The sequence below is a fragment of the Montipora foliosa genome, chromosome 14, assembly GCF_036669935.1.
Source record: "Montipora foliosa isolate CH-2021 chromosome 14, ASM3666993v2, whole genome shotgun sequence".
NCBI lineage: Eukaryota > Metazoa > Cnidaria > Anthozoa > Scleractinia > Acroporidae > Montipora > Montipora foliosa.
Genome location: NC_090882.1, coordinates 14,754,383 through 14,764,484, shown reverse-complemented (window position 1 = coordinate 14,764,484; position 10,102 = coordinate 14,754,383). Strand labels below are relative to the sequence as shown.

Sequence of the window (10,102 nt, the reverse complement as noted above, 5' to 3'; positions counted from 1 at the left end):
CTTGGATAATTAATCAGGTCTGCTTGACTTAATTCGAAATTTTATAGTGCGTCTTTGTGTTTAAGTTATGTTTTGGTTTCAATAACATTCGTATTGACCAACATTTCAGCGATAGTGAAAAATCTAGCACCTGGCAAAAAGCCTGACTTCTGGCTACACTTTTCTTTCTGTGGTATCATTCACTTATCAGAGCTTCAAGCTAATCCAGCCAGGTCGACAACATGCTGGAAGGGACAGACTATAACACTAGAAATTCGATCTTTTCTCTGTCCGAACAGTAGTGTCTAGTTCTTTAAAGTCCTACAGTGTTAACAGCAAGGGTTGAGAAACAGGATCTCCGGTTTATAGTCCTTATCCGCAAGAAGACGTGAAAAGTCAAACCATTCGCAGATGTTATGTTTACAAAACTTTCAACTTTCTCAGTTATTTTAAGACCCGAGAGTTGCTCTGGTCTGGGTTCCAACCCGTGTACTCCGACACGGAGACCTGATTCTTAACCAAATGAGCCAACCGGTCAGCGGTTATCGTTAAAGCTCGAAGCAAAATAACTGTAGCTGGACAAGATGGAGATTACTTTGATTGGCCTCGCTTTCGATAGGTTGAAAGACTAAGGCGAAATTTTCTAGTCAGTCAAGGTAATGCAAGACCAATGCTTTCAACACTTACCGAAGAGCATTCATATAATAGATTTATTTCTTTGGGAAAAGTCGAATAAACATAATCATGAACATAAAAACTATGCAGACTGTAACTAGCATGATCCAAATCCACCAGGAACAAGAGACCTGCGTTAATTCCTCCAGTTTTTCCGATTCTCGTTTGAGTTTTTCAAAATTGGAGTCTGCCAGCTTGGTCGCCTGTTCCAACGCCTAAAAAAAATAGGAGGACATTTTTTATCTAATACCTCAGAAGAAAATACTTATCCGGGAAATGTGGTGCTTGAAAAACTAGAGAAGCACTGAAACACCGTTTTTTAACACAAACATTCAATTATAATCTAAAAGCACGAACTTAGTAACATTGAAACAGGTCGCCGGTTGACAGGTGTCGGAAACAATACATGGCGGACTATTGGTCGCCTCCTTCTTTAAGTCTTCCAGCACGACATGGGGAAAGTATGTTGTTCTGACTTCGCTGCTCACTGAGTTGATTTGGCTGCACAGGCTACCATCCTGCTAGTTGTGTGAGGTTGAGTTGGTGACTGTGACTCAGTTGGATGTGTACACGACGGAAAAGGAAACAAAAGCGTCAAAAATCTACGCGCCATGTTGGAGAAGAGGAAAAGTTGAAAATCGAACTCTATGGAAAATCTTTTCTTCTTTCAGTAAATCAACATGACTTCTTCCATTGTCAACGATAATCCTCTATAAATATAAAATCTTCTGTCTTCACCTTTTATTACAATTGCATAAATAAAACTCCTACCTTGTTATCTTCTTTTATAATATTGCTGGCCATGACGGATGTGTGTTTTAAATTCTTAGCCATCTTGATCATTTCTTCGGCAATGTTTTCCTGCATCTTCTGGTGATATTGTAGTACAGTGTCTATGCTATCGTCTTTTGTGTCTCTTTTCTTGTCACCTGTCAGCCTGACAATCATCAATTCTTTCTCAGACTTAAGATGTTCACACCTTACCGGACAAATTTTCCACCGGTTGAAAAATTTGCACGCACACTATGTTGCCGCGGTACGACGCAAATTTTTTCGCGAGAAAGAGAAGAAAGTGGCAAATGTGACATAAAGATGAATTTTTCCTAACAGTGATATTTCAGGTACAGTACGTACATACATAAACTTGCTTTCAATTCGGATTTATAGAGTAGCATAAAATTCTAATAATTCTGAAAGCTCACAAAATTAATGAATTAAGATAAATTGACGTAGACAGACAGACAGACAGACTTGTTTTATTTGGAGTCAAACAAATAAGAATAAAACTAGCGGTAATCAGAGATAAGGCGTTCGAGCTGCCAGAGCCAGTAAAATTTTCATTTTGACTGAGGATGGTTGTGTTGCATCAAATAGCAATTTAATCTAGATGCATCGCAGGAACAATTTGATGTATGTATGTTGTGTGGAGGTTGTGTTGGTTTTGATGTTTATCGTCACATTTACGTGTTCTATTGATCCAACTTTTATCTGCTGGCTGAGGTTTCAGAATCGATACTGAAAGGGGAAGACTTTCATATACCAGAATGGCGGAAGGCACTTTCCCACAAAAGAACTATTGTTATTCCGATTAGCAATTTCGAACGAACCAAGGTCGAATTGCAACGTCCATGACACCTTTAAAGTTACAATTGGATTCGTTTTGAAAATGGGGCTCAAAAATAGACTATCCTGATTGGTTCGATTGCCGTAGGTTCCTCTGCAATTCCCCTTCCATTGCCAGAAAAATTCGTTTCCCGCTCGACGAACAGACAAGAAGCTGACTACAAACAGTTACTGCTGACTTCCTGCTCCAAGACTCTTTTCACCCTGGGATACTAAAGCCTGGTTTTCACTAGCGACGCAAGCAAAAGAGCGCTTATTTCACCGTGAAAACTGGCCTGACAAGATCATAAGCACAACCCAAGGATCAAAATTTTCCCTTATGTTTGCGCTTATGCTTGCGTTCGCTTGCGTTGAGTGAAAACGGGATGTAACGAAACCACAACGCAAGCTGAGATGTTCGTCCAATGAAAAAGACCCGTTCCAGATTCCACTCGGTGCGCCGCGTTGTAAGAGAGAAAATGGAACTAGTGAATCTTTGTCTCTGCGTTGTGTGCTAGTGCTTGCGTTATGGTTCGTTTTCACTTGACACGAATCTCTTGTACTTGCGTTTGTGCTTGGGGTTGTGATTGCGTCGCTAGTCAAAACAAGGCTTAAACAATGAATCAAAAACATGCTTATTCACCTGTTTCGCAACCCTTGAGTGTCTTCCTTTTTATCTGTATCAAAGACAGATAAGGAAAAAATGAACATCCTTATAAGGAGAACTCTTAGCATGCCTACCTCAGAGGAGATCTTCAAAGACCTTTATCCATAAATGGCCTCCTAATAAAATAGTATTCTCCGCCTACTCTTCAGGTTTTGCCGCCTACAAAAATTCTTATTGAAAACCATGAAAAATCTGAAAAAACGAATAAAGCTTATTCTCTGCTTCCTCAAATCCCATAAGACATCTTGTTTATCCCCCTGAAATGCTTTGGATTTCTCTTGGGACATCTTCATGTCCCAAGAGAAATCGAAAACAATGCCTATGCCAATTTTTTGGGGGTAAAAGAGGTGTATTATGGGATTTGAGAAAGTAGAGAATTGGCTTTTGGAAATAGTCGCTTACACAAAAAGAATATGAAAACGTGCTAAGAAAGTACTGCTTGAACCGTTGTGGAAACTCTTGACTGCGTCTCAGGTTTGCATAACTGTCTCGAATTCTCCCAACTCCCCCTCATGTTTAGATGAGGCCATGGAAACACGGAAAACGTCCGCTATTGCTAAATCAAAGCTCTAGACTTAAGAAAATGTCAAAAAATTTTCATCTTCCCTTACCATCTACATGTAGATCTCCTAGAAGTTCATTTCTCATTTCTTTGTGAATCTGCGACTTTGCTCGAATGTGGAGTTCCTGTGCTCTGTTTGCAGGCCGATCTTTTTCTGTTGGCGTAGTATGCCCTAGTGTTTGACTCAGTGGACGAACTAACTGCTGACTTGCTATAAGTTTCTCTGTTGGAGATTTCTATCGGAGTAAAAAGTCATTCAACAGAAATTCGAGGAAACGTTTTCCATTGGGAAACTATAGCCGCATCAACCTTAAACCAGTTGCAGTAGAAATGGTTGATCTCCAGAGAACACAACCTTAATAATTAATTAATTAATACATAAAAAATAATTATGCTGACGAATAAAATTTACATTCTTCACATCTCACCAATTTCTGTGTTTCAATGAGACCTTTAAGGAACTCTACTTTCTTGTTGTATTCATTCATGGTATCTGCACTTGGTTTGCTATAGGAAAAAAAAAACAGGCAAAAAATGTCAGAAAACAGTGAAAAGAACAAGGAACCAGAAAGCAAACCACCTTAATTTATTAATTTATTATTTATCATTACTGTTCTGCAAGACAATATTTTCAGACAGTTTTCCTACATTTCAAAATTAAAGAATTTGGGCAAATAAGTTCCTATTTAGCTGACTTTTTAGGTGTTTATCCAATTTTGCTTAAAAGCAATTGAACTTTTGCATACGATCGAACAATTTTGAGAACACAAGTCCTCTACATTTTTTTTTTCTTTCTTGGTCCTGTTTGCTCTTGGTTTTCAAGAAATAATGTTTGGAAAAAGCTGTGTTTCTGGTGGAGACATCTTTTGCTGGCAGCCTTTACTTCCTAATAGCCCTTTTCAAGGTTAATTTTTCTCATTTGCATTACAACGTAATCTAACATGGATGTGAGGCAATTTCGGGTTAAAACTAACCGTGAAGAGGGCTATTAGATCACTGCAGGATTAATTACACATGTACTTATAGGCCTTTTTAAAACCTAATATATGCAGTTTTACACTAATCATTATGGCTTATAAATTATATTTAAAATTTTATTCAGAAATGTACAAGAAAAAGAAATCAGAAAGACTACAAAAACTTGTATCTGTTGTCAATAGCGCAAAAAAATAATATTTTGCGAATTAATTATTTATCTCATTAAAAGGGTCTATAGGGTAAAAAAATGGTAAAATACTTTATTTACAGTGTAATGCGTCCTCACTTGTTTCTTCAGCTACGAAGCTAGTATCAATGGAAGCTGACCGTGTGCCCTTTACCACCCTCCCTCTGTCAGTGCTCCATTTCACGGGTAATTAAAGCTATAGCTACACGGATCAAAAGGAAAGGTGCGCACTAACCAACTGAGCTACATCTGCTCCTGTGCCTTTTAAAAGCCTGGCATCAAATAGGGAATCCTGTGCCATACTATGTGAACAGTCTGCAGAGTTAGCTGTGACTGACTGACTTTGTTGAACAAATTCTCACACTGATTGTGATGTTAACCGCCTCAAACAAGTGCAGAAGAACGGGGCCCTCTTTGCATGCAATGACTATGAACTTATCAAATGTCAAGTACATGTACTACAGGTTTAGTGAAGACTCTTGACTGGGATACTCTTGAACATCGACATCAGACTAAGGATTCTGTTTAATCAGTCAGTCCTTTTTTTATAAATTCCACAATGGTCTCATTGATTGCCAGTTTCCTGGCTCAATTACTTCAATTCACAGCAAAATCAGGTTTACTACATGAAGACGCCACCAGAATACCTGCCGGTACTTATCCTTCCAACCTCAAACAAATGTTCCAGCTTCAGTTATAATTCCCTTTTTCCTAGAGCGATAACGATTTGGAACTTGCCCCCAAACAGTGTAGTATCCTTGGACACATTAAGGTCCTTATTAAGCAGTCAACCCTGCCTGTCATTAGATCGTTAAAGGTGCCTGGCCACCTCCACAGTCCACAGGCTGTAAACCCTGACCGATCTCTCCCAGTACCAGAGAAATCCAATTTGGGAGCATTTATTATCCATATAACTTCTAACATTTTATACTTAAGAGCATGGGTTTTGCCCCTTCAGCTGTGATTAAATGCAATTATTGGGACACAAAAAACTACCTTATGAAATGTACGTAGTTAATAATTTATTCTTACTTGCTTGAATTCTTTAGTTCGGTAATTTGTTTCTGTAATGTGGAGACATACTGTGATAGAAAACAGAAAAACACAAAATGAAGACCACAGAGTTGTTCTACTTTTAACCTCTTAATGAGTGCTATCAGCGGTAAAGTTTTATGAGGAATTGAACATGAAGTTGTTTCATCTTAATCACCCTTTTCGTTGGTAGTCCCCTTTGAAAAATAAAATTCACAGTTTTGATATTTCAAAACCTCTCATAAAATTGGAGGAAGAGTTCTGCGCAATGCGACCGGAAACTTTGAAAATATGCAAAGGCCAGAATTTTCTTTCATTAAAAGGTAACAAACGTACTTGGTTGCATAATACCGTAGGAAGTATTTTCAGTGTTAAGTTAGCATCAATGAACTGTAAAATGCACAAATCAGCTGAACACAATTTTATTTTGTACACTAATGCCAAAGTGATGCAAACAGCACTGCTAAAAATACTTACTACATGAAAATAATGAAAGTAATTTTGCCCGGGGCATTATAACCAAAATCAATAGAAAACGCCCTTTGTCTCAGCCAATCAGCATTTGGTAATTTTGCCTTCTAAGTTATAATTTATAAAGCTCTTTAAGATTGAAACTCTCTTCAATGAGTACTTTATTATGCACCCTGACTTAGGAGCTGATTACATAAGCCGGGCTGGCTCGTTTAGCAGAGATCCTGGCACGTCTGACAAAACACCAAAAATCAAGTCCGCGATTACATGAAGAGCAAGCCAGTCCAGTTAGCTGGGATCCTGATATTATGAGGAAAGGTGAAATGTGGGTCTTTGACAAGAGCTGCATCACGCAGCTACACAGTCAAATAACGACTGGCAGCATAGCTCATAACTGCATCGTGCAGTCACATTGAAGCATATCTAAGATGCGGCCAACCAACCACCCACATTTCACCCTTGCTCACCATACAATGTAGAGTCTCCAGTAGCTCAGTGTTTAGAGCATCTGACTAGATCACGGAGGGTCGTGGGTTCAAATTCCATCTGGGGCTCCGATTTTTCTGAGTTCCCAGTGGGTTCCACTGTCAACATTTCATTAATGTGTGAATATTCCTATTTTGTTCTCTAAAAGTTCATGAGGCTGGACAATCTGCGAGCCAGCGAGGCATGCCAGCCATGCAAATTTCGCATTTAATAGCGATGATAAACAAATATTAAGTCTAAGCACCCATTGTAAAACGGTTAGCTTTCAATAACTGTGACTTGCATGTTGTGTTGCATGGCTCGCCATGTTGGCTCACATGACTCGCAGCGATTGCTCGCAGCCATGGCTCGCATGACTTGCATGACTCGCATGGCTCGCTGGATTGCACATTGTCCTAACTCAAAGTTTATTTTCACGTGGTGGCCCTGAATCCTATTATCATTACACTGTATAGATATTATCACATACAGGGCAAAATTACTGAATGCTGATTGGCTGAGTCAGAGGGCATTTTTTTTTCTTAATCACGAGGGCACTTTTGGTAATCAAGAGGGCATGAATACTTGATCCTGATTGGTTGACATTTGCTTATCCTGAGCAAGGGAAGTTACAACAGGATCTTCTTCCAGATTCTGACTCTGATTAAACTGCTCTTTGTCGACACATAAATTTTAACTTTAATACATTCTAAGTGCAATTTCTGTTGAGTAAAAGCGAGTTAAGTTGATTGTCATTTGTCTGGCTTCCCTTAATAATTTTGCCCTTTATGTGATACACATATGTAAATTGCAATGTGCCCTTGTAAAATTAAGGATTAATTTCACTTGTCTTTTCCAAGTTTTCCAAATTTCCCAAGTCGCATTCGTAAAAACATTGACAATACGGGGAGAGGACAAAACACGGAGCCCTACTCCATGGAGTACCCTATGGGCTACCCAAATGGAGTACCCTAAAAATACTATTTCGAATGCATACTGTTGATCCATGTGTAAGCAGCATCTCAAATTGTGCTTACTTAAGACTTAACACCCATTTTAAACAGCATTGTTCAACAGTATTTAAGTCTAAGCACCCATTTTAAAAGGTTAGCTTTCGATTATTGTTGTGATGGCCGATTACTTCATGTAAGCTAACCTTTTTAAAATGGGTGCTTAGACTTAAATACTGTTGAACAATGCTGTTTAAAATGGGTGTTGAGGCTTAAGTAAGCACTATTTGAGATGCTGCTTACACATAGATCAACAGTACTCATTCGAAATAGTATTTTTAGGGTACTCCATTTGGGTAGCCCATAGGGTACTCCATGGAGTAGGGCTCCGCGTTTTGTCTTCTCCCGAAAATACGCGTGAAATTAATCCTCAACTGCCCTGGTGTCCATGGTGTACAGTCAGCGTAATTACTGTAAAATCTAGATTAGGTGCTCCTCTCACTTTTTCTAATCTCCAGCTGACATTTTCTTTGTTATCCTGTAATTCAGCGGCCATTGTTTCACATCTTTCCAACAGTCGGCGAAAGTTTATCTCCAGCTTTGAAACCGCCATGTTGGCAACTTTCAGATACTCGGTCATGTATGCTTATTTGTTATGTAAAGAAAGGGAAAGGAAATTCACTGCAAGGGATTGGGGACACGGGATCGGGAACTCGGCATGTTGGTAACTCAATCTACCAAATTGATCAGAAAACAAAACTCACTAAACTTGCTAGGAGAAAATCTTATTCGTCTAAGCGGAATAGGGGTTTCCTCAACTGAAAATGGTCTCTGGAACGCTACCTGCAATAACATGTTTCTCAGTTTCAACACTTTCAACAAACTGTACTGTAAGGAGGATTGAATCTACGTAACTGTTTCACGAAACAACGACGTTATGGCTCCATATAAAACACGATGTACCCATTGGTGTGACGTAATTGGTTACCGTGGACACAAAGCACTCTAGAGAAATTTAAGGTGGCTCTAAATCCACTCCGGAAAATTTTTTTAACTTTGAAAAGAGTTTTAATCACTTTCCGGCAATAAAAAAATGAGGCTTGACCGTTCTAAGTTACAGTATTTGAGATATCAGCATTTAAAGGCAAAATACAGTCTTTAGATGGCTCTTTTGTTGTCGCGGTAACCTATTACGTCACAGTAATGAGTGATTCTTGTCACGCAATTTTTGGTGTTTTATAAGCAACCATGACTATGGCGTTACGTGAAATTACACCTTTTTACGATACATTACCTTAAAATTGTTGAAACTGGTTTGAGCCGCTTAAACGCGGACCGCAGACTTGCGCACCAATGCTATTTCTTCGTTTTTGAAACAGATAAAATATTGACGTCACCGTGCATCTGCATCGTTGACTCTAGTTAGAATTGATATCGTTGTTATGCACATCATTTCTAAATTAATACCTTTGAGTTCAGTGACATTCCTTTAGTTCCACGGTGATTAGAAATGCCATCCTGCGAATGAGGCGGAATACAATTTTGTGTCGGCACAAAATATGACAAAGCATGCATGGTGTCTGGCCCAGGGGTTGATGGGTATCGAAGATGAAATATATTCTCAAGTAAACTTATTTGCGAAAGCTGCTACCTTACTGACTTGTTTGCACTATTGCGTAATGCTGTGGCTTTTGTCGAGGAATGGGGACAAAATGAGAAGTTCATTGCCCCCCGCAGGGTTTTGGCCTTTTTAAGCCCGACGAGGCAACTGTAGAAGTTCCCGCGTAAATAGGGAAAATGTATAAGTTGGTAGATAAATGTAGGGGAAATCAATCTCGATTTTCTCAACCGGGCGCGCAAGGTGGTATCGGTATTGCTTAAACGGGAGCGCAAGTGGTATTGGTATTGTTCTACACGACCGAGGTGTTTTAGGAGTCACGAAGTAGAAACTCGCAAAGAGAACCAAGGTGCTGTTTGGGTTAACGATTGAAAAATCAAACATTGAAGCAGATCTGATCCAAATCGAGTTGCCTGGCTCAGGAAATGATTTTGTCCGGGCACAAATCAGAAACAGGGGTGACATGTTCAGCATAAACGTCTCAACTGCCTTTCATACTACAGTGGAACCTATATATAAAGGCCCTGTATTAATCAGCCACCCTCTATAAGTGGCCCGGTTTTCAAAGTCCCGATTTTTCGCTCATATAAATACATTGTACTGTATTTGTTACCTGTATTAAGAGGCATGGCTAAAACTAATCTTCCTCGAGTTTTCAAAACTTTCAGCCACTACTCGATTAGTGACCTTTTCCAGCCTCCCGGTCCTTTCTCTTTAACGTTTCAGGATGAATTGGAAATAAATGTGCCATTGCTTTGCCGGCCTGGAAATTTTTGTTGTAACAAATGCTTGCAGTAATGCGTGATATATCACAGTCGCGTTACCTGTGCGGTAAAAGTTGCGCAGAACAGTCAGCGAGAACGTCCTGTTTTCGTCTTTCTTTGTTGTTTTTACTGGTATTAAGCGACCACCTTTG

The 10,102-nt window shown here is 39.3% G+C and overlaps 1 protein-coding gene across 1 annotated transcript; it reads right to left on the bottom strand.

The window, feature by feature from the left end:
* Positions 1 to 559: 559 nt before the first annotated feature.
* Positions 560 to 8,190, bottom strand: LOC137984657 (vesicle transport protein USE1-like). The gene is made up of 7 exons (XM_068831890.1): positions 8,071 to 8,190; positions 5,683 to 5,732; positions 3,914 to 3,992; positions 3,535 to 3,721; positions 2,900 to 2,933; positions 1,426 to 1,591; positions 560 to 869 (listed from the first exon to the last, which is right to left on the bottom strand). Exons 1-7 carry the CDS (start codon positions 8,179 to 8,181, stop codon positions 690 to 692), a joined length of 807 nt encoding a protein of 268 aa, XP_068687991.1. The 5' UTR covers positions 8,182 to 8,190; the 3' UTR covers positions 560 to 689.
* Positions 8,191 to 10,102: the final 1,912 nt, after the last annotated feature.